At 39.8% G+C, this 25273-nt stretch overlaps 1 protein-coding gene across 1 annotated transcript in view; it reads right to left on the minus strand.

The window, feature by feature from the left end:
* LOC136361547 (potassium voltage-gated channel subfamily KQT member 1-like) overlaps positions 1 to 25273 on the minus strand; it is a 409686-nt gene that overhangs the window by 168155 nt on the left and 216258 nt on the right. The window contains exons 13-16 of the mRNA XM_066319554.1: positions 16966 to 17041; positions 13348 to 13442; positions 12314 to 12354; positions 5682 to 5743 (exon numbers count right to left, since the gene is read on the minus strand). Coding sequence (XP_066175651.1) covers positions 5682 to 5743; positions 12314 to 12354; positions 13348 to 13442; positions 16966 to 17041 — 274 coding nt within the window. The remainder of the gene's footprint in view (positions 1 to 5681; positions 5744 to 12313; positions 12355 to 13347; positions 13443 to 16965; positions 17042 to 25273) is intronic.

The raw sequence follows: 25273 nt of genomic DNA on the forward strand, positions 1-25273 counted from the left end.
CTGGGACCCGAGACTGGCAGATAATGTTCCATTTCTGTCCAATTCTCTTGCTCAAATTTAGAAGAAGCTCAAGTGTTTTCCATCAATGTTTTTATGTTTACTTTTGGGAGAGTCCTCACAGTGGGTCAGGTTACTGTGATAAAGAAAGGATGACCCACTCTGACATATAAATTTTCCAAAGGATCTCAGCCCGAGGCAGACATCTGCCTCCGAGAATTTTAGCCCAGATGGCTGGAGTTTGGCAAAGATGGAAGGAACTGAAAATAGAGCTCTGTAATGGAAAGTGGTGTAGTACCTCAATAATAGGAGGGTGCTACCAAGTACCACATATGATAAAGCTCCAAAACAAAAAACATAAGGGAAGCATTGAGGGAGGATTCTTTCCATTATGCCTCAGAATATATGATCCGTCTCTTCTCTTACTTGAAAGGATATCAGAGTTAGCTCTTATTTTTCCCTGATCCTCCAGAAATTACCATCAAAACCAAGCAGCTCAAACCCAGCCTTTCCCTCTCAACTGTATTAAACAAGGTTTATCTGAGAAACACAAACCCATCCCAGACAGTCAAAAGAAGTCGAAGTCAGGACTACAATAGCTCCTCTCTGCACTGAGGAGTTAGTAGCAGACTAGAAAAGTTGTGTGGCTGAGATCTAAGCAGTTAAATTTTCATTAATTGATTTGCAGATTAAAAGCCCATCTTGATGTTTCAGTACAAGAACACAATTTCAGTTCTACAATACCCAGCATACCACAAAGATTCCCTTAGTCATAATAGGTGAAAAACATGATTTCACTCAGATTCATTCTGAAATGTTTGAGTCTCTATTTCTGCTTTCACCTCATCTCTGTCAATATGCTCTTGATGAGCAGGATGTGAACACAGGAGCTGGAATCTTGCTGAAGCCATTTGAGAAATTTGCTGCCATTTACACCTGCATAAATCCTGAGTAACTTCCATTTATACCTGCATAAATTCTGAATAAGTTCACTGGCATAAATGGAAGCACAATTTGGCTTGAGGCATCAGAGCTTTCATTTTTTGCTAGTTTTGTTTGTTTTTTTTTTTTTTTTTAATTCAGCATTGGATTAAAAATAAAACTCTAATGACATCATGCTTATGGCACAGAGTCAATGGATTTATGCTGGACTGCTTCAGAGTAAATGAGATAAGGCTTTGACCTAAGAAAATCCACACAACACCCATTTGCAAGCAGCCTGCTGAAAAGCTTTCTGCTATGGAATGACTCCATCTTTAAGGAACAACAAAGGGGCAAGCAACCTACAAACACCTCGGTGCCAAAACATGGTTTTGTTAACCAAGGGGTTAATTTCAGACATATTTTTTAAGCCTCAAAAGTGTAGCATGTTCACATTGCAACTGACTCATTGTGCACCAATTTTCAACTTTTTTTTTTCTTTTTTTTTTTTTTTTTAATGCATTTCAGTTATGCCCATCACCCCACTTACAAATTAGGGGTTTAGAATGGAAATTCTTACCAGCCCTTCATGCTGCTGGTGCTTGCAGGCACTGCCATGATAAATAATTTACTATTTAATGACTCCTGATGTAATCACAGCAGGAATCAGAGTCACCAACATCCATCTCTCCGTTGTTACCAATCTTCTCTAAGCCCATCTTTTAGCTCCCAACTCAAAAATGAGTGCTTAAATTGGTAAAGAGAGAGTTTACCACCACAATCCAACCTCTACATTTGTTTATGTTGGATGACATTTTTGTCCTGGCTTGCATTACTCAGATGGATAAAACTCAGAAGGGTTCTGCTTTACTGCCCTGTTTTCTCTTAGTGTTCCTGCATTTTTTAAATGCTACCAAATGGTTGCTTTTGGCTCTCAGCATTATCACATGTTGTCTATAAGTATGGAAATAGTTATGGTAATATGGACATAAATCATAACTGTAAATACCACATAAAAAAGACTGCCATATAATTATAAAAATACCTAATAGATTTCTTTTTCAAAGACAACACAGCTGTCCTTTCTAACCTTTCATTTACAGATTCTTTTCTCTCCTGTTTTTATTTATAGGTTGTCGTGCAGTTTGACATAGCACACCATGATTTTTGTTTCTAATTTTGAAAAGAAAAGGAAAAGAAAGGATACTCATTTAATCATAAAGAAGCATTAGTTTACAATTTTGAAAAGAAACTAACGCCAGCTCTAGAACATCATCTTGGAACCAATCTTCCTCTTAATACATTTCAAAAGGATCTGTCAATGGCTACATACCACAATATAAAATTAAACCCTGCCATGGAACTGAAGGAGGGGTCGGCCAAATGGCACACATCACGTGTTGGGAAGGAAACCCCATTCTTTCTTCAAACATCTCAGTAGGGATTTTTTGTGAAAACAACCACACTAGGTCATTACATGGGCCACAACAAAATAAGAATTTTGCGCTCTACTCAAGGAAAAACAGGTTGAAAAGTGTTCCAGGCAAACTCAGGTTATGCAATGTGCCATGTCAGTGAGAGGAGTGCAGCCTTGCACAGCGTTGATGTTGCCAAAAAGGGACTGGGAATTTTTTTTTTTTTTTTTTTTTTTTTTTTTTTTTTTTGCCTGAGAGCTGCCACCATGAATTTTGCCTATTTCTAGTCAGCTTTGCAATGCTTAAAGGCAAAAAAACTGGTTCTTACCTCTTCCCTGTTATTTCAAACTTCCAGAAGGAGCCTGTTTGATCACAAAGGAGAGGCTGCGGGCAGTGCTCTCATGCCACATGAATGGAAAGCTGTTATCTTTGTGTCTTTGAAACATTTTTGCCTCAAAGCTTCTAGCTATCACCAAGCAACCCCTTCAGAGACCTGCTCCTCTGCCTTTCTGTACTGCAAATGCCATGCTTTAACTGAAATAATAGCAAACCTCTCCAGGGAATGGAGTTCATCTTAACCATCAGAAATCTGTGCTTCTCTCTGCCTCACTTTGCAAAAAAGAGTAATTATGGCTTTATGCAGAACAACACACAGCTCTCAATGGGTTTGTTACACCCTGATTCCCTTCTGGACAGACAGCTAAAATGAGTGACTTTCAAAATGCTGGTGGGGAAAGTCAGTCTGGACCAGCGGTGTACTCACTGCTTATTGATACAGCTCATTTAGGCAGATAAAATTCTCAAATACACACTGCATTTTTATCAGTCTGCACCAACTGGCCTTTGTCCAGAAATGTGTCCTTTTATCAGATGTGTCACTCTTTTGGGAGGCTGCCATCACTAGACTGGGTGACTGAATGTTAAAATAATTTCTCCAGGGGGAAGAGGTTGATCCCAAAGGTTTTCTAGTTCCAGCGGGGAGGTCATTTTTCACCGCCAGCTGGAGCCTCATGTCAGACACGTCCTTGCTTCATTTATTCTCCTCAGAGCTTGAAACTCAGCTTGTCCTTCCTGATTCCAATATTGTTTCACATTTGGGCACATAGCAGCCACCACACAGTGTACTGTTAGAGCAGGAGAGCCCATGAGACGTGGGAAAATAATTTAGGGGAAGCAGTTTGACAGCAGGATGCAGTAGTTTCTATTGTCCCATTAAAACAGAGATAGCTGGGAAGCCTGACTTTGTGTTCATTATGTAAACATATGTATTTTAGCCTGATGTGCCAAAAAGATGCAAATACAAAAAGAACCCCCAACAAACCAAAAACCCCAAACTTATGCCACCAAAACCTCAAACAAACCAACACAACAAATATTTGCTCTTTTTCTGCACAATGTCTACTTTCTTAGCAGAGATATGAGACTAGGACCTTGTACACCTGAAAGAAAGATAGTTGGTACTAAAGGAACAAATGCCCTGGGTTCCCTCAGAGTCTGGCATTTATTTTACATTTGCAGTTTGGTCTGAGAATAAAAAGGAAGCTGCAATGATTGATTCATCTTATGAAAACATCTTGACTCATTTTTATTCTTTTCTGTGTGTTTTCTCCACAACAGTAAGTAGAGAGAGAGGAAAATCACCAGTTTCTGTGCAAAATTTAAAGTTTAATTCTTCAAACAAAAGAGTAGCTTGGTCTTGCCCACTAATGGCTTGAGCTTGCACTGACTTTATTTAGATCACGCCTAAATGAAAGGCAGAACACAAGCAGGTATCTGCAACAGAGATCAGTCACTGCAGCATTTTCTGCATCTCCTGTAAAATTCCTCTTTTTATACCAAGATGCCTCTGCGGCACTCTATTTTATTTGAAATAAAACTGATCAAATCCACAGCACATTGTGCTAAAGCTGGACCAAGACCAGAAACCCTAAAAACTTTCTCACCTCTCTTCTTCATAAATACAGAACAGTCAGGAGACCATGAACTGCTGCTTCCAGAGGTATTTACAATACCAGGAGTATTTCTCACTCAAAGCACTCCAACGATTATCACAGATACTTTTATTGCTAAGTTTTCAATCTGTATTGGCGGTTTCTTTTTTATATGCACATTCAAGAAGTCTGATGAAGCTGTGGTATGAGTTTACTACAGAGGCCAGAGAGCAATTTATCTCTTTCAAAGTGAGTGAGGCAATCTGAATGAAAGCCATTTTCACTTTGAACAGCTGTGGCTGCACAACGGACCAATCCACTTTAAAAGTTAGCTCAGATAATGTCTTTATCTGTGAGGTTGATTCTCTGACACTGTGCTAGAAAGTTAAAAATCAAAGAAAATCTGTCTTTTGCCAGTGCAGTGTCACATATTTCTGATATTTTCCTACCAATGATCATTAAAAATCAGGCAAGAGGTACTATTAGTTTAATTTCAATTTCTGCTCTCTGGCAAGACGCACAGTTCTTAAGAGTTATTATAAGTTTCCTTCCTCTCTCCTTCTTGCCTCAGAAAAAAAGTGAAAAGCGAATTTGCATGACAAATTTGAGTAAGACAAGGATACAAATAGGCAGTGGATAAGCCAAATTCAAATGGACTTTTGTCTCATCAACATCACTCCCCCCAGCAAAGCCAGTGTGCTGCTCCTGCCCACTCAAAGTACCCTGAAGGAGGGACATGAACTTTTAGGGGTAGGTAACAGAGCTAACTAAAACACTGTTAGAGAAATAGAGTCTGAGTTTTGAGCAAATCTGTATTTTTGTTATCAATTGAGTGGAAAAAGCTCTGGAGGATGTTTGGAAGAAGTCTAAGACAATAGAGCCTCACTGAACTTTGGCCTTTGAGCACACTGCTAAGTAAGTCTAATTAATAACAAAGATGAACATATTCCTGGAGAGAAGACAGTGAGAGAGGGGCAGAAAATGTGCGAAGGTAACTGAACAGGGGGAAAAATGCAGTAAACATTAAAGAATCTCAGGATTTGTAACTCAGATGTCACCTGTTGCTATTCACGAAGATTCCTGACTCTAACATTTCTGTTTAATTCACTAAATCTTGTGTGACAAACACTGGCCAGTTCACAGCACTCGTATACAAGGTGTGTGGTTTGACTTCAACATGAAAACAGCTCCTTTTACAATCAAGAACCAAGACGGCATAGCAGGTAAATGGTTAACACTGAACAACATGCACATGATACTTCATCAACTCCCTCACAAAAATTAGGATATTATTCATTATTATGGAGACTTGAAATTCTAAAGTAAATCATACCAAGATACTATCTTGCAGGTCTCTAGATCAGATATCATTGCTCAGGAAAAAAAAAAAAAAAAAAGCAAGCTTTCATGCACTTACCTTATCCTCCAGCCGGATCAGTCTGGCTCCTATACTGTAGTATCCTTTGTCTACCCCTTTTTCTAAAGAAAGAAGAATAAAAATGGGACATTCATTAGGTGGAGAATAAATTCAAACTATGAATTATATCTCTGGTATTTAAAGAAAAAAAAAGCTGGTAATAATGGGGTAGCATAAAATACATGAACATAACAAGAAAGAATGAAACAGAAGTGAAAGAGAGTGGCTGGAGAGAAGAGAATTAGTTTGTCAGACTGACAGGACTAAGCCTAAAGGGCAGCCTGGACCTTGGTACTCTGTGGACATGAAGGGCTATAGATGGAGTCTGAGGTAATATTGTTTTGTTATTTAATTATCTCAGGGAACTGCATGTAGTTAGATGGAATGGGCAGGGTACCTGGAAGCATCTCCAATCTTGAGTATTACTGGCCTGAGCAAAGTAGACTTGCTATACATAAAGAAATCAGAATAGTTTTCAGCTGAGGTTGCAGGTCTAGGAAGTAACACTATCCAGAGGTTCAAGGGCTGGAGTGGCAGAGATTGATCCATCTGTCTATGAATCCATCCATCCATCCCATTCATTTGTCTCCTCTCTGCAAAGGAGTGACACTGGGAAAAGCTCCTGCATCTTCATTTTCCCTCCTGCTCTTTATGAGGCCTGGTTAGTAAAGCCCAGTTGCACATTCCACTGCAAACAGTGGCATTGGGAGCCAAGAGTGAAAACTGTGGGAAATGGGGTCTATCCTTTCTGTTCAGGATCTATTGCTAAGGAATGCAATAGTTTGAGGGTGTTATTGCACAGGGAATTAAGCACAAACCCACACATATTCTGAGTAAGGAGACAACATTCACAAGATAAAAACCACAGCCCAAAAGTGAAATAACTTACAAGCTGATGCCAATGGAAGTTGGACAGTTTTCTCTACTAAAGTGTATTTCCAATACCTGGAGTAATTACTCCTGGATTTTGTCATACCTTGCTCCATTTTCATGAGTGATTAAAGTCTGGTTTTTAAAGCTCTCTAAGTCAATTATGCTTAGGGCATGAGAAAGGCTGAGATATGAAGGGAGGTAGGCTGAGATATGAATTTACACTGCGTCAGAGTTCACGGCAAGTGCCTGTGTGTGCTCAACACGTTCCTGGAGTTCTCAAGGAGTTGAGCTGATTTACCATTTATATTTGCTAATGGGATATGTTTAGTGACCTGTTTGCAGCAAAGTTCACCTCAAGGTAACTTGTGCTGCACGCACCACAACCCCAAAGGAAGACTAGCTAAAGCAATGCTGGCAAGAGCACTTACTGCTTTCCATATCCTCCACACACCACCCAGAACATTTTAAAGGTCCTGCACTCTTGGCAGCTCTTTGCAGGCTTAGAAAAGAGAAGTGTTTCCCCAGAGGACCTGCAGGAGCAAATAAAGTCAGGAAAGAAAATGTGGGACACGCAATAAATGACACAGCTTGGCTCATATATGTGTACTATTCATCGTTCACAACCTCAGAAACTTCTTAAAACTGAAGTGGCTGAGGCTCAAGTTTATCTCTGTGTTCATCTCTGCCTAAAATTAAATAACTGGCTCTGCTGTCTACTTTCTAGTTAGTAAATGTGTAGACATGTCTTTCAATGTATATGTCAGAAAAAAAAGCATGATTTTAAGGATTTCTAAATTGGGATGTATTTTGCAGTGTGGCAGGTTGTGGTTTTGTTTAGGTCTAACCCCAAAAAGTCCCCTAAACCTGAAGAAATACTTCAAAAAGCTTTTTCTTTCTTAAAATAATAAAATAATCATTTCCTCACCAGCTCTAATTCCATCCTTCATATAATCACCAAGATATCTCAAACCAAGTTAACAGTGTTTCCTATTTTAGTTATTCCTGGAAGCTGTGTGGAACAGAAAAGAAAATGGGGCAGATAAGCAGTAAGAAGGTGTTATGTGGCATGTGGCACTGCTCTAAGATGTGGAAAACCAGAAGGGGAAGGAAGGATACATATGGAGGGAGCTGTGTCTTATGCACCCCTTTGCTGGCATGCAGGCCACGTAAGTCACAAAATGCTGTGGTCTTCCCCAGTTTCTTATCAGCCTCCATGGGGAACAGCATCAAGCCCTAATTTACAAGTATTTCCTTCTAACAGAGACCATCTTTAAAAGCAAATGTGGTGTGTGCACAATTCACCAAACTCTGGGGTAAGGAGGGAGGGCACAAGTTCAGATAAAGTTGCTCCTGTACATGTGATTTCTATCTCACATTTATGACTCTCAAGCCTTTCCTAGATAAATGATTTTAGACTTCCTACATCATTAGATTGTTTTTACAAAGTTGAAAAGATTTCATGGACAGCTATAAATCTGAAATGTCTAAATTTCTCCAGTATTCTCTTTGTAGTCCAAAATAACTTTTTTTTGGTACTGAGTTTTCTCTCTCTGTTGGGCTGCACTAAAATGGAGATCAGCTAAGCAACCCTGTAACACTAATGGGAAAGCCACAGAGACAAGGATATCTGGCATGATAATGATGAAAGGAAGCACAATTACTTATAACTGGATGAAAATATACATGAGAATAAACTCAGAAATAAAAAAAAAAATCAAAAACATCTTGTATCACCTGGTTGGTATGAGACAAACCCATTACTTTATATACTTAGATTTGAATCAGAGAAAACACTAGTGAATAAGCAATAGGCATTTTAATTCAAGAGACTGAACAGTTGTTAATATAGATTAATATTAATAATAATATATATTTATTAATATTGACATTTCTCCCCTGGAAGTCTTTGCCTTCCTGAGTATACATACTATTCTACTTTCAAAACAACACAGTCCTGTATTCGTTTCCTAATATTTTCACAAAGATGGCCCATCTATTTTCCTAGTGAAGAACAAAAGATGCCTCTTGGAAAAAAAAACCCAAAACAAAATCCAACAAGAAACCCCAAACACACTTAGGTTTGCTTCACACCAGTTATGAGAGGATAACTCTTTCCTCAGATGTAAGCATGTGATATAAATAACATGTCCTGATATGAGAAGAAGGAAGAAAGCAAATCAAATGAGGAATGGTATGATAATCTTATTTTTTCACACAGTTAGTGTGCTCCATCTCATCAGAATATACCAAACCTTAAAGAAAACCAATTTTTGCCATTTGGTTAGGGAAAAGTTTTTAAGAGGAGCTTAAGGATGGTGAATCTATTGCAGAGAGATGGTCTGAAAATGGTGAAAGCTGAAAACAACTCTTTAAGAGCAACAGTTCTTCCTTGATTTTTATGCAGTTAGAGGGGAGATAATTCAAAAATCCTCAAATTTATCCAAAAGCCATCAGGCTTTTTTAAGCAGAAAATGAGGAATTTGACCAGATATTCCAGATGGCTGAAGACATCTCAAAACCTTTGTAAATGGTGTCTCAGGAAGCAGAACAGCCCAGGAGACACCACTGCCTTCTTTTGGCTAACTCAGTGCAAATGCGGCCTTTTGGACCTGTGTTTGCTCCAGCTCTGCCAAAGCTCCATGAAGGGATAATTGTGATGAGCTTATGGCAAGACCTGATTCTTGGGTTTGTAAACTGTGTGCTGCTGAAAAAGAAGGTCAGGATTGCCCCTTTACAGCCACAAAACAACAAACAACAAAGTTGCCTCCATCATGGTGACTTTTAGTTGGAGTTTCTTTTCTCGTCAATCAGAACCTTTTACAGCTGATTGGTAGAAGAAATTTAAAAAAGGTAAGGCATAGTCCTAGATTAGGCCCTTGTGATTTCCTCTGGACAGCCTAAAAAGTAAACTGCCAAAATATTTTCATCTCTAGGAGGGATAAATCAGTTCCTGCAGAAATATGGATACTCATATTTCTCTCATTTCAAATATTAATTGACTTTAAAAGGATCAAAATTAGGCTGAGCATATTTATTATGCTTTAAAAGATACAGTGAGCCAATTTCTTCTTAACAGATGGGAAGGAAAAAGCATCAGCAAGCTTAGGTGGCATTTAATGGAAAAAAAAGGCAAACAATGGAATTGTCAAAATTTTGCAAGAAAACCCTTTTCTTCAGGCATTCTCCCTTGTGCCATGCAGAACCAAGAGGTTCAGATAAACTGCAGATAAACATCAGCTTTTTGTGTACTTTTCTGAACCCAAACACTGGATCTTTTGTTTTACCTTGGCATTATTCTTCACCTTTGCCCCTGAAAAGCTATAGTAAGTCTCAAAAATTGCACTCGAAAGCAGTGTGTGTAGTGAAGGTCAAGTATGACATTCTTCATTTGTATCACTGTATGTGTCTATTTGTTGATTCCATAAATTCAATTAATATGCTCTTTGTCTCTACATCAACACTTTCCATTATTAAGGCATATGTTTATTATGGCAGGAATCTGTTTCTTTTGAGAAAATTGCGGCCCCTGGAACACTGGGACACGCTTCCAATGAAACTCAGACAGCCTCTTCTGAATATACTCATAAAAGTAGGGTCCAGGTCCTTGGAAAATTGATTAATTGTCTTAGTGTTTTTAAACCCAGTCCTGCTTGTAGGAGTTTCAAAGAAATGGAGGAGATGCCAAGACCAAAACAAGGAAAAAGGGAGAATTCTTCACAAAATGCACATGTGAAGGTGGAATTATGAGGATTCTTTGTACAAAATATGGCAGATATTATAAGGTTAAAGGGATCATTAGGCAAGTTCGTTGAGGACTCTTGACACCAAATACACTGCAGCCTTGTCAGGAAGCCTCTGATGTGCAATGGGCTGAAAGCTGACAGGAAGGTTGGAGGCTTTTTTTACACATTTCCCAAAGCACCTTGTTCTTGGCTCCATCGGAGTCAGGACTGCTCTGACCCAGCATGGCTTTTATTCTCTTCTTGTATCCTTATCTTGTTTTAACACAGCTTTTACTGATTTTTTATCTCAGAGAAACTAACTTGAAAAATAACAATAATTGCTTCCAGTGAATTCAGATTCTGGGTCATTCATGACATCATTCACATTTGAAAGGTAATAATAGTATAGACAGGCTGCAATTACTTTTATATAATATTATCAAAGTCCACAACAGGGTTTCAATAAAAAAACTGATCCAAACCCCACTGAGGTCACTGGAAAGATTCCCATTCATTTCAACGGGCTTGGAATCAGACCTTAAGATTCTGTGAATGGGAGTATAATAAAACAGGGAAAAAAATAAAAGGAGCTGGAAAGGAAAATTCTTTTCATGTTTTTATCCTTGGCAGTTTAATTTGCTTTGCATTTTCATTTCTTTTTTTGCTTGTCATCAGTACAAAAACAACAGTCTGGGGAAAACACCCATATTGTTAAAAATGAGGATTTTAGCAATGCCTGGAAAAGTTTTATAGCAAAAATCCATGTTCAATGTAGAATAAGCCATGAATTCTGAGGGAAACTCAGGGATAACCCTTTTTCTAGAGAAGGACAGTACAAAAGTCTATTTTCACCCCACACAGACAAATACTGCACTCACTCCTCACTGTTCACCACTTGGAAAATCCTGGGAGAAAAGGCGGGTTGGATAACACCAAGAGTAATTGCAAACTAACTCTAGGTTTAGTTCTGCAGACCATTTCTCTGGAACCACTTATCTTATTTTTGGATTTGTGGAGGGTTTAGATAAAATAACTACTGGATCAAACAACTTCTGGTTTTGGTCATGCAACCCCATAACTGAGCTCACCAACCTCTGTATCCCTAACCACCATTCCACCTTTTCCAGTCAGTTCCTTGGTACTTTAGATTCTTTCCAACACTTGTTCAAAGCCACAGGCCCACCTAAGACACTCCCAGTGGTTTCTATGGCCCTTTGGACTCAAGATTTGGTGAGACCAAGCTTCGTCAATATCTTCAGCTTCCTGAACCTCTCAGAAGGCTATTTCACAACCAGCTTCTAATTATTCACCTTCTCTGAAACCATAAACTGCTTGATAAGAACAGTAATATCGGTCTTTTCAAGCACAAATTGCAGTTCCAGTTTGGTAATGCTACACTTGAAATAAAATACTACATTCTTGGAGGTAAGGGACATTTTTTCCATAAATTTAGCTTGCACATTGTGGAATGAATTCCCGTGCATAAATATTTATAGAAGTATTCAAGCTGACAGATTTTTTTCCTGTGGTCCAAAACCAGCTACAGGGAAAAAGGAGCCTTCTGCAGCAATTAGATGTTGAAAATGTGTTTTGAATGATATTCCTTGTTCTGATAATATTAACCACTGACAACATGCCATTTTTTAGAAGCTCTGAAATTACTTTGCCACCTCAGTTTTGCTTCAAGATATGGACATGAGTTCAGGAAGGAAGGAAGAAACCTTTTTAAATGGAATCAACATATATTGTAATCCCAACCCAAAAGATTTAGAAAGACTATTTTTGTAGAAGAATTTCCCTCAGGATATTTCCATCTCATCATCTTACGGTACACATTTAAACATTTATTCATTATTTCCATTTACTCCACTACCACCTGAATGAAATGTATTTATCTTTACATGGGCATTCCAGGGCTTATTAACAGAATTACATTCAGGTATAATTGACAGGATTATAAATCCACATTACTATAGCCAAAGGTATTTTCCCAAAGTTATGAAGATAATAATTTTGCATAAAATGCAGTCACCATACCTGGGAGGAAAAGACCTGGCTTTCCCAAGGATTGGTCCAACCTGAGAAGCAAACAGAAAATTACTAGCAGAGCAATTACCAAGCAACTTAAACTCTGTTGCTAAGCACAGGAGCATAATTTACATGAGAATTTACAGTAGCTCTAAACCCAAACCAAAACAAGCAAAAACATGAAACTAGCATGACTTTCTGCACACACGGTCAGCAGTTTAGCTCTTTCAGAGTTTTTCTTCCAAAATCAAACCATATTATTATTGTTATTTTCGTGAGTACTAATATTTCTCAGACTTTCAAGTTGTAACTAAAACATAGTTCTCCTGTGTCCTATGTAATCTAATAACAAAGACTATACAAACAGAATGACTTCTTAATAACATTTGCAACTATTCCTAGAGCCTCATGCAGGCGGATTTAATATCTGTATATGTTGACACAGTAGATTCCATTCAATAGGACTTTATTTTTTTTTTTTTTTTCATTTCATTTAAGGGCCAGGGGAGTTCATTCTGGTGTCCCAGTCCACAGCATTAATTTGTAAAGAGAAAAGCACTTTGTGTTGAAACAGAAGAGAATAGCTTTGTGGCAAAATATTTCAGCTGCAAACCCCAAACTTGGAGAAAGCATGTGCATGGAGGAATGTGGGCAGGGAAAAGTTCCAGACAGTGCAGCACAAGCGAAACAGATTTCTCTCAGTTGGGGAGAACCACAGAGTGGGAACAGAAAGGTAAATCATTATTTGAAAAGTTTTCTTTTCCTAAGAAGAGGACAGAAAAGCGTGGATCACACTATAAACTTCACAGCATGCACCTTCATTTCTTTTAATTCCACTTGGAGAAAAAGGAGAGGAGAATAAAGGGTAATTGTAAACTTGGTCATAAAAAGGGTTAAAAATGGCTCCAAGTTAAATCCTCCAGATATTGTGCTCCCCGTTGTGCTTGCAATTTTGGACAATTACTGTTCATTAAGTACACATCTCTCCTAAAGCCAGCTGGCACTAGAGAAATCAGATATTTCATGAAGTAGACAGGGCTCACCTTCTTTGAAGTTCTTTTATGCGAACCATCATGTTGAGGTGTCCTTGGGAGTACTGCTCAATCACGTCACGGACGTCGTACGGCTTCCGAGCTTGCTGGGAAAGGAGGCAGGCAGCAGGTTGAAAGGTGAGTATTGCCCAAACAGGATTTCTATTTCAGACAGGCCCCTCGTTCTATTTTTTTTAATCTATTTGCCCGCCATTTTGCAACAGTTGTTGTAATGAATAAAAAAAGAAAATGCAGCCGTTGTGGGAGTTAATATTTGTTGTGGAGATGGAGCCAAATGATTCCCGTTACTGTCAGTTAGAGTCATGTCTTCATGTTACTCCATACTGAGGAAAATATTAGCCCTTCACAGTGTACTTGGGAAACACGAACCCAAGATGGATAATTTATCTGGGACTCCCATGTGCGGGATCTCCTGGCTCATTCCAAAGCCATATGTTAATCATAATCTCAGGGTACTGAACCCCAGGGATTGGCCCAGCCCAGAACACTTGGACCCAGAATCAAATGTCTCTGAAGACCAAAGATGTCTGGTGACAGAAATATTGCTTCTTGAGGAACAGGGAGGACAGATGCTCTGCATAAGTCAGGAGACTGCCACACGTGGGTTTTGTTTGTGCTCCTTTGTCTTTTGTGATACCTTTGAAATCAGAAAAAAAGGTGTAATTCAAATTAAAAAAAAAAAAAAAAAAAAAAGATTAAAAAAGCAGGAGAGTGAAAAAACTGCCACCTGCCCAGCTATATTCTCATCCTAATGAGAATCCAGATGCTTCTGCCAAGCTTTGGTTTTTTGTTGCAACTACTGCTGCCAAATTTTGAAACAAGTCTAGAGAATTTGCATAAAGTGATATGGTTATAAAAAGTGCAGCACGGTGAAATTTTAGCAAGTAAAACCAATGTGTGTGTGTAGGTAAAAACTCGAATCATGGCCCATTGGAAAGACAAGCATTTTGAGAACCCTCATGGGAAATGCGGGGCAAGATGTCTCCCTTTTTGGCTCTGACTCAAGAAAAGAAGGGGGGGAGAAAAAAGCAAAGGTAAACTGCAAATCTAGTAATTGGAAATTACTGAAAACAGCTCATTAGTCATCTTGTTGTCTGTTTGCACTCTGTCACAGCCTCAGCCAGAGCCATTAGCATGCACCACTGCACACATGCATTGAACACCTACAGTATGTGCTGGAGTCATGCTTGGAAGGCAGCCACACAATCCTAGAAATTTCAAATGAAAGCATGGAACTGGAATGGAAACAAATCCTGTGAAATGAACGAAGAAGCGAGAGTTCTTCATGACAAAATGCCTTCCCCGCATTCAGCACTCACCTGCACCAATACTTTCAGAAGAGCTGCGGCTTTGGAGGTGTGTGTTTGTGTGCATTTGGGTGCATTTGGGAGGAGAGGCTTTGCGGGGGAAGGAGATTTCAGCTTTCAGCTTATCATTTGGGTTTTGGTTGGTGTTTTTTTCTCCCCCTTCCCCCGCTCCACATTTTGCAGACGCTGACACATCACAATTTCTGGCCAGAAAAGCAGTCTATTGTCCTCACCCCGAGAAGCAGTGCCAGTATCACTCTTTAGATGGGCTAGTGGGGGTGCCTGGAGAGCATTTTGGCTAAATCCCGTGTCCTTTCCTTTGGACACTCTCTATTTAAACCATGCATGGCACAGAGCCTGGATGTGCTGGGGGGTGTTCCCCTCCCCTCTCCCCCATGGGCTACTATGTGCTTAATTAATTCTACTCATTCCCAGTGAAATAAATGTCTTTTCCCCCTCAAAAGAAGTGCTCTGTCTGTTATCCCTTTTACCAAGCCATCAGCTCCAAATCCTGCAGTTGCAAAGTGCTGGACGCTGCAATCTGCCTGAGTTCTCTCTGAAACTGAGTAAAAATACCCCTACAGCTTTCACCATTTCCCCCTCCTCTTTTTCCATAAAGCTTTATATCTGGGCATCTTATGTCCTGCCAAACTTTGGTGCAATCTCCTGTCATGTTTTTATTAGGAAATGCTGGAATGATACAACTAAAGCCAGGAGGTAATGGGCTTCCAGAGAAGTGTGGTAAATGCAGCACTTGAACAACTCCTTTGACTTGCATTCTGTTCATAATCCCAAATCTTGGTCCTTTGAGCTCAGTATTCCACATTCAGCATGAAAAACTAAATAATATTACTCAGCTTTGAACTTCCAAAATCTAATTTGCATGGGGAGTCCTATAAACTGTATTTCATAGCCCCAAGAAAGGAAGAAACAAAAGATTATTCCTTCTTCTTCTTTTTCTTCCCTTTCACTGACTCACAGAATTCTCTCCACAGATTTATGAAATTCATTTTTTAAGGTTTGGCATGACTGCTACTGGCTGGTAGCTCCAGAGCGTTAGGTCTCTGGTGGTTTGAAACATCTTAATTTTTAACCTAACTCATTTATAAACTGATCTTACCTTTTTTAAATTTCTTATAGTGTTTATCTCTCTGGTATATTTACAATATATTCTTACTCTCCTGTTTTTTGCTGAGTTTAACAAACTGTTCCTAGTCTTCTTTCAAAAGGTAAAGTTATCTGAAGACACATGTCTGCATGAGATTAGGAAATATATAAGATGTTCTATCTGCCCTAATTTAGAGTCTTCTGAGTGCTGGGATCTTATCTCAGGCTTCTATCCTTTGCATTTAAGTGCTCAGCTTTAATCAAACTTCCCTGAAATGTAGCTTTTTGATTTATTTTTTTAAAACCTCTTCAAAAGGATTATGAAAGGCCATTAACTTGCTGTGGATCCTCTTGGAAAAAAAAAAAAAAAAAAAAAAGCATGAACCTTGAGATAGAAATAACAAGGGCTTTGAAAATCAGTCCAGAAGTTAATTTTTCATTTCCAAGGCATTTCCATCCCATGGATGATGAGACCGATGATATCACATTCCAAACAAGTTTTATCATAATAAGTCTCACTAAACAGGCAAAAATGAAACAGCATTTTCAATGCAGTACATTTAGTTTGAGCACTTTGTAACCTGATTGAGAAAATTAACCGAACACTTCATAAAGACAGCAGATTTCTAGAAGGCAGATGCTCCACAATTTTATAAAATATGGCCTATGAGGTCCCTTTCTGGGAAATACATTTGGAAACATGGGTCACACCTGTGAAAGCAACTTTGCACCCACAGTACTTGTCAGTGAGGCCTATTGATCTGTCAGCCATACACAGCACAGCACTGAACATTCCCTAGTTGATCAGATGATTGATAACATTCTTGCTGTGATCATTATTTTTGCAGACACCCTGACATGGGTTTTTTTCACCCCAACACCAGCATTTTCTTCAGTACTGCTAGTGGATGGGTAAGTATTGGTCAGTATAGTTAAACAAAGTGCAGTAAAAAGAGAGAAGTAAAAAACCCGATGCTGACTCCACAAAGTCAGGAATTTGTAGCATACTACGTCCATGGATCACTGATAATTTTGCCCACACCATTAAAAAATCCACAAAAGGTGTGAGCCCAAAAAGCTCAGAAATACCTTTTGACTTATTACAACCATGATCACCAAGAGAAGTCCACTCTGAGAGCACCTTTGATGTCACTCAAGCTCAGGAGATGCACTTGCGATTAATCCTGCTGCTTACCTGAAATTTCCTTCTGGCCACAAAATACTGCATCCTCCTGATGACTTTCACAGCTGTTCTGTGTGCTTCAGTCAGTCTGCCAAGGAACACAAACACAGACAGACATCAGCTGGGGGGGCAGGAGAGAGGAAAAATGTCTTAATGCAAGATGTTGATTCCAAGCACCGAAATCTACAATTGTGTTTTATCTTGACAATACAAAACTGCAGCATAACAAGCTGTGAGTGCACGGATGCTTTGTTCTGCTGCTTTGCCTTCCTGCAAATTGTGGTTCTAAGTATTCAAAACTGATAAGTGAGACAATGAAAGCAGGTGTACAAAGATAATACATGTGGAAGGGATTAGACAGGATTACTGTCAATGCACACAACTGGCATCAGTTTGAAGAATGTGAAATGTTTTTAGAACCATGAGTGCATTCCTTATTTTGCATTTACTGAGGGTTTGCCCATGAGCTCTATTGCACAGAAATTAAGTCCTTCAAAAAGTACTTCAAAGGAAGGAAAAATCAAAGTGTCTTAAAAAAAAAGGAACTAAAAATGAACACAACACATCCTCTCAGCACACTTGTGTGTGTCTGTACTGGTATTCAAACACAGAAAGGGACATTTTATAACTCAGCTGTATCACTTCACCTAGAAGATCCTACATTTGCAGAACATTCATTGTGCCACTTGGCAGGCAATTAATGACCACACCTCTTCTTTTTGGTGAATCTTGGCAGGGTAGAGAGGAAGCAGGAACACGGTAATTATAAGAATGAGTATTTTCTTTAAGGACTGACTCCTTCCCCATGGACTCCTTTAATTCATTCAAAATAAGTGAACTAAAGAAAGCAAAAGTTTCTTTCCAAGGAAGCTGTATTGTTGGGAAATCTATGTTCTATGTGGACATCATCCTTGAAATCTGATGATAATCCCAGAAAAGCTTTCCAGCAAGTCTCCTGAAAACACAGTCTGCTGCCTCTTCCCAGTGTGTCTGGCTGGGGAAAAGGAAGTATTGGCTCGACCACCTACTTGTGTGCCACACTTTAGAAACAAAGTCTTTAAAAAGTGGAGACGTTACAGTGGATTATTTCAAAGGGAAGGAAATAAAGGTTAAACAAGCAGGGACTGTGTTTTAAGAATTAGCACACTAATTCATTTTTATAATTATTCTTTGGGGAAAATAGCGCCTATTATAGAATCATAGAATCTGCTGAGTTGGGAGAGACCCCTAAGGATCATCAAGTCCAACTCCTGGCCCTGTACTCCAATAATCCCACCCTGTGCCTGGGAGCTTCTGACTGGGTGAAGATGCCACAGCCACAGGCTTTTAAAATAAACTTTCAGTAGCTTTTTCTTGCTTTTTCCACTTCAAGTCCCAGAAGAACATTAAACACATGCACAAATAGGTGTCTGTCCTGCCTATACACCCATATTTCATTTATCTGTGTATATCCCTGCAGATGTCCCCATAAATACACTCACACATGCAAACACACAGGAGACAGAGCAGGGTGAGCATGGCTGAAGAGCCACCTTTGTTGTACACCATCAGCAGCACTGCTGAGGAGGGATCTTTGGAGGGCATTTGTGTAAGCCTTTCAAGGGCATTTCAGAAGTGTCACTGATGAGCTAGCAGCAGTTTACCCTGCAGGACCTTTATTATGGTGAAAAAACACCTCTCAGCTTGACATTCAGGGCCCCAGCTGAGCTCCTGTGGCTGCTGTCTAGAACAGAGATGACATTCTGCTTGCAAATGGCACAGAATTGATGGAGAAATCTTTGTCAGCCCCTACAACTATTTTAATTTTTTTTAATAACCAGGAAAGAATCCCTGTTTAAGGCTTAGGGGTTAGCCTACTTCCCTTGTGTAGCAGTTAAGATAAAAACTTGAAATTATCCCCTAGAAATAAATTGTTTTAAACTTAATATATACACTTGAGGGCTTTTTTTTATTAGGTTAATCCATACGAGATGGCTCAGGCACTATTTAAACAGGCTTAAATAGACAAGTTTAAAGAAGTCAGAGATGGAACCAAACCAATGCAGTAATTTTGTCCTAATTCCCCTCCTTCAGCAGAAATCAGAGCTACGGAATTTTTCCCACTGGGTTATCAAGCTAACGTTTTTGAAATCATAAGACTGAACTCTTGGAACTTGATGCACAGCTGAGCAGGCCTCATTTTTAGAGAGAAAAGCCATTTATTTGTGAAATAGAGCTAAGAAGGTCACCCAACTATCATTCCAAAGCACTTGATATCATCATGTTCCAATTGGCAAAACTCGCATCAATCTCATTGGGAGAAAATTCTGAAATAGAAGTGACTGCTCAGATTTGATGGTCACTAGTGTTAAACCGAGTCAGAAATGTGTGAAACCTGATTTTGATGGAAAAGTAGCATGAAAAGGTGCAAATCCATAGACTGAGACATATGGATAAGTCATCTTGATTGCCCCAATAAATCCACAGGGAGCACAGCAGCTCCAGATGAGACAAATTTCTGTTCTCTACAGCAAGCAGAGCTATCCTCCTGATGAGGGGTTGGGGCAGTGTGGCCATGACCTTAAATATTTTTTGAGATTTCAGCTGATTTTCATAGATTTCTGACCATTAATACCCATAATGGATATTTCCAGCTACGACTGACCAGGTTACATTTATCCCTGAATGGAGCCCAACATATCTGCTATGCTAAAGCTCATATTTTATCCTAAACCCCTGGATTGGGAAAAACTCTTTCAGCCTTGAAGATGTCGCTCCGTCACATGCCAGAAACATCCACCAGGAGTGAACAAATGGACAGAGATGCTCTGGGCCCTGCTTTGGTGGTGCTCAGTAGGAGCACAGCACCACTTGCAGCGAATCTCCTGGATATTTTAGGAAAGCAGCTGATGAGACAACAGCCTGAGGGAGTGTGTGAGGGACACCACATTTGCACACTCTTTCTACGTGGCGTTTCCTATGGAAACAACACAGAAAGGGACAGATCTACACAGGGATTGTGGTTTCTAACTCCCTGGGGGGTGAGGATTTAATTCCTTTCACAGCCTGACTCCCAAACAGTAGGACCTGAGCACTTCTCAGCAGGAACTGGAGCGGGTGGATGCCCACACTCTGTCCCTACAGAGCAGCCAAAGTCTCCTGCCTCTGTGCACCAGAGGGCAGTGGCACACACACACACACACACACACACACACACACACACACACACACACACACACCCCACACGTAGAGATGCTTTCCAGGACATAAAAAAAATTTAATTGTTTTAAAAAATTTACCCAGAAACTCAAACTTAAGCTCTCCTGATAAGGATGGAGCCCACACTGAGGTGGAGTGGGTGGTTAGTATTGGGTGGGTTGTTTTTGTCTGTATATTATACTCAAAAGAATACAATTAGAGCTTTGTTGGCACACAATTCCATGCTTTTCCATCTTTTAACCTAAACAGCAGGAAACAACGGTTTGTCAAAACCCTTCCTTAAAACCCTTTGTAAAGGAGAACAAAATTACATTTGAACAGAAGTGATCTGGCTTTGGGCAAGTTATGAGCACATAAATTAATAATAGAAGCTTGCAACATCTGTAACTATAATGGATACCATGAAATGTCTACTGAAATAACATATCCTTGGATCCATAAATGGAACTGACATCATCTCTAACTGTGTCTTCAACAGGACCCAAGGCAGAGTGTGCTCCTTACCTCTCTGCTCAAGGATTTCTCAGCAGGATGCTCAATTTTAAAAGGGCTCAAAGCTATCCTTAATTACAACAAGCCCTCCCTAGTTTGGCTCCCGGGCCGTCACTGTGGTAGGGCAGGGAGAGAGGGAGCGGGTGGTGGTCCTGGATCATGGATGTTCACAGTCCCACCCTGGTGGGATGCAAAGAATCATTTGGCAGCTCTTCTAGAAGGGCTGGGGAAGGGGAGCCCTCCTGGCTGGCTCAGCCTCCCCTCTGCAGGTTCTGGCTGTGCCTGTGTGGGTGCAGAGCCTGGTGGGACAGCTGTGTGCCCAAGGGCCACTGCAGGCTGGGTTTGCTCCTCTGCTCACGGCTCAGACAGCACTGAAAGGCATCACTTCCAGCTAAAACACTTGGATGTATTTAAGACTGCCTTTTTTTTTTATTATTACAAACTGCAGGAAGGCTGTAGTTTAAGCCAAAAAAAGAAAAAAAAGCCAAACATTTTTTTTTTCTTGAAAATAATTGAACCAGAGGAGAAAATAGAGATGATGAAATCCAAAGCAACTGTAAAAACGATAAAAACTGGGATGCTTTTATAATCTTTCTTTGATATAGCATTCTGTTTGTAAAAAGCTGGTGCTGACCAGTTCAGATATACTCTTTTTCTTCTTCTGTATGGAGTCTGATAACTTCCAGCTTAATGTACTTTGGAGCAGTCAGGGAATATTTTAAGTGAAAGAAGATACCTAAATGGACCCTAGAGCCAGGCAGAGTTACAACTGTTGCAGGCCATGCTGAGGTACAGCTCAGTCTCTAAACAAGCCTGTTATCAGTGGGTTGCATTTTCAGTCCAGCAGCATTTTTTAATCATTAGAGTTGATTTCAGGGTAGGGATCAGGGAAGGGACTTTGCCCAGGCTGGGCTGCAGATAGTGGAATATGCATTCCAGGCTGGTTTTCCTGACGTTTATACAGGTGTCATGAATTAGAGGAGTTATTCAGTGCAATATCATGAGCTGTGGAAAATAAAGGCCACTTCAGCAAGCTCTATCATAGTTCTCTGTCCCAATTTGTAAAACTGGTTGGAGGATACACGCTCACACTACTTGTGTTACTGCTGAGATTCATTTATTTGTCAGATTTTGATTGTTTAGCAGGAAAACACGTAGGGAGTCACAATAACTGTTTTTGTACTGGTCCCTGGATGGTTGGAAGCTCCTGCCCAGAGTAACATACAGCATCATCTGGTCTGGAGCTGTCTGCTTGGCATCAGTTTCTAAGCCAGCACAAACAGGGACTAGATCAGTGATGGCAACTGAAATGTACAGAAGTTACTTGAGAACTCAGTCCTCCATCTGCTTTTTTGTTTTCCCATCACATTTGATTAAGATTATTCACTTTCTAACTCTGTTTCTGGAAAGAACACTGATTCCTAGCCCAAACTTTTAATTTTTCTCCCTGTGCAATTATCTCAAATGAGCTGACATTTAATTGGTAAAATTTAAAGGAAATCTTATTTGTACCGAAAGCAAGGGACAAGAAGGGTGGGAACAGAGAAATCAGAAAGAAGATAAAATTAGAGAGCTTCTCATAGGCAGATGCAGCAGTTGGTCCACATGAAGTCACACACGGTGAGGACCTTCTGTTGCTGGAGAAAAGTGGTGGAGAGACATGACTCTCATCACAAGGCAAAGGAGCTTATGTAATGTATTTTTAAAACTGAGGGAAGCTGCAATATCCAGATTTTTTAAAAAAATCACCTTCCCTATAAATGAAAATATTATTGCCTTCAGCTAAGCCAAGCCAGACAAAATGCCTTGAGCCTTTTAAACCCCATGAGTTAAGAGAAGGTTGCAGCTTGAGTCTGACATGCAAACATCTGGAACTGTCAGGCGATGATTCTGATTCCAGAGCTCATCCCAAGCCAGGAGCAGCAGAAAAGTACAACATAAATATAACACAGAGAGGTTTCCAGTCTTGTAATATTTCATCAAAGCCTTGTAAAGAACAGATACTTCTGGAACACTTCCACCACTTACACGATGGAAATTATATAAGATGCTATTTGCACTGAGACCTGAGGGAACTGTTTAGAAAACGTTGGCACAACTTTGCTTTTCCCTTTATTCCTAATCACTGCTCCACCTTAAACCTACCTCATCTCTATTCTAACCATATCCTCACCTGAACCTTTTCAAGCCCGAGTTTGGCTCAAAGCTACAAATAAATTAAGATTGGCTCCTCTCAAAACAGAGCAGCCTGGAGGCCTATTTGGCTTCACCACGCTCTGCTGACAGCCTCAGTTTATGAAGGAATGCTGCAGAATCTGCAAATCCCTCCTCTGCAGGTACAGTCCCAGGTGGGAAAGAGTACAGAAGTGAGAGAGTACAGTTTGTGAGGGGCTGCTGCTTTCTGGGATCTGGTTGTTTTGCTGACGATTTTGTGGCATTTGCTGTCTTCAGCCACCCACCCATCCCACATACACTGCTGCCTCTGAATTCATTCCGGATCACAGCCGCCGCTACCTGCCCCTTTAACCTGCCCTTCCCTGAGGTGAAAATGGGAAAGAAAGCAGATTTCCTACAGCAGGGAATTTAGGGGCAGGGGAGACAGTGTGGGGACAGGACAACAGCTCTGAGGGCAAACTGCCAGAAGAGGAGGAACTAGGACATCGTTTAGAGGGAACAACAGGCCAGACAATATATTGGCAAAGGACACACCACTGGGAGAAGCAGCAGCACAGAGTGATTTCTTCTTGTTGTCCAGGAACAGAATAAAGTAAGAAAAAGTAAAGAAAATATTCAGAGGTGGATGCAACTACTCAGTGAATGTGATTTCATGAAGAAGAAAAGCCCCTGAACTTGGAGTTGTTTTTCTCAACTGCAGACAGTTGGAGTTTTCAGCTACAAGTTTATTCTGTAATATTACAAAGTGGGTTTATTGAGAAAGTAGGAGAAAAGCACTGTGTTAGTCCCCTGCTAATTAAAATGCATAATTAAAATGAGTAATGAAGCTTACCACAGAATGCTCTTGTCTGCAAGCCCAACTGCCCTTGAACAACAATTCATCTGCTGAACTGTCTCTGAGAACTGAAGTAGCCATTGGATATTGTGGTTACATCTTTCCTCTATTTTTTGTTGGCAGCAAAATAAAACTCCCTGGTCTCTTTTCTGCTATTTTATTTCTTCTATTTTTCTGCAATGTCAGAACAAACAAGATGATGTCATGGGGATGTCTTTTCAGTGTGGAAATGAAAACACAGAAAGATTTTCTTTTCTCTCTCTCTCTCCTATTTTTTTTTTTTTTCTGATCGCACCGCTTCTAGAAATTGCCACAATAACTTGTGTTAACACTGAACATCACTACTGCTGGTCCCAGGACAGGTGAAATGCTCCTGTCTCCATGCCAGTTCTCATTTGTCTAGAAAACACACTCAAGCCACAAACCCCTTCTTGGGATGTGGACAGATCCTGGCAGATAATGACACATTTTTATCCCACATATTACAACATTCACTGATCCTAGCAGCTAAATATTTTTCTTTTTTTTAACTTCTTACTCCTTAAAACTTAAAAATCAATTCATCTTTTAAAAAATGCCTACAGACCACCTAGCTGGTAAAAGACACTGCAGAGACAGCCAGCACCAAGTCCAAACAACTTCCCACACCTTTCTGGAGCCTGAATAGCCTTCACATCTGTGCAGCACAGGAATGGAATGGCCTTATTCCATAGGTTCTGGTTTGCTCACTTTAAAAAAAAATGCCACAACCCAAATTAATGAACTTTAGGACTTAATTTTCCTCTTTGCTGTATTCAGCATTTATGGGAACAACGTGGTGTTGTTAATATACACCAATGACTGAGCGCAGTATTTATGCTTCAATGATTTTCTGTAATGAGAATATAATGCCTGGCAAAGACTGATTCTCTGAAATACCAGTTTGTTTGGGGTCATTAATCTTAATTCCTATCTTGCCTGAATAGGAACTGGATAACAGTCAAGTCAGGGAATAGTTCTGAGAATTAAAACTTCAGTGGCTTTTGGGCTGCTCAAGGCTTCACATTTCTTTTAAAAAATATGTAATTAATTAATCTGTACCAAGTACTAGGGAGAGACCCTATGGAATAATGCAAAATGCTTCTTGTGGTTTTAAAAAACAGAAAACCAGTGGCTTTTGGCAGGATCTTTCCTTAGTAGTTCTTGTGATTTAGTAGTTGCAGCAGGGACTGTGGAAATACAACTCCTGGTTTCTTGAACTGATTGATTTAACTGGCCTCTGTGTTTCCGGGTGATCTTGTTCAAGTTCTTTTACCTGGCTGTGCTCTAGTTTATATGTCTATAAAATAGGTGTAAAACCTGTCTAAGTCATGGAGGTATCACGGGGATTTTAAGGCAATTAGCAGTCCCAAATGAAGTCATATTTTATTTACAGAATGAGTCAGCAGGAAAAAAAAAAAAAAAAAAAAAAAGAGTAGTGACAATATGTTTATCCCTTAATGGTGATAAGAAACGAGGGATACTGATCTGCAGGCTTGTGGGATAAACTGCCAAGTCACTGAAGTCACTGAGCCCTGAGAAGAGACTCTTTTTCAAAGCATTCTCCCCTCTCCACCTTCCCTGCTCATCCTCTGCTGAGCC

Source organism: Sylvia atricapilla, chromosome 5, assembly GCF_009819655.1.
Source record: "Sylvia atricapilla isolate bSylAtr1 chromosome 5, bSylAtr1.pri, whole genome shotgun sequence".
Lineage (NCBI taxonomy): Eukaryota > Metazoa > Chordata > Aves > Passeriformes > Sylviidae > Sylvia > Sylvia atricapilla.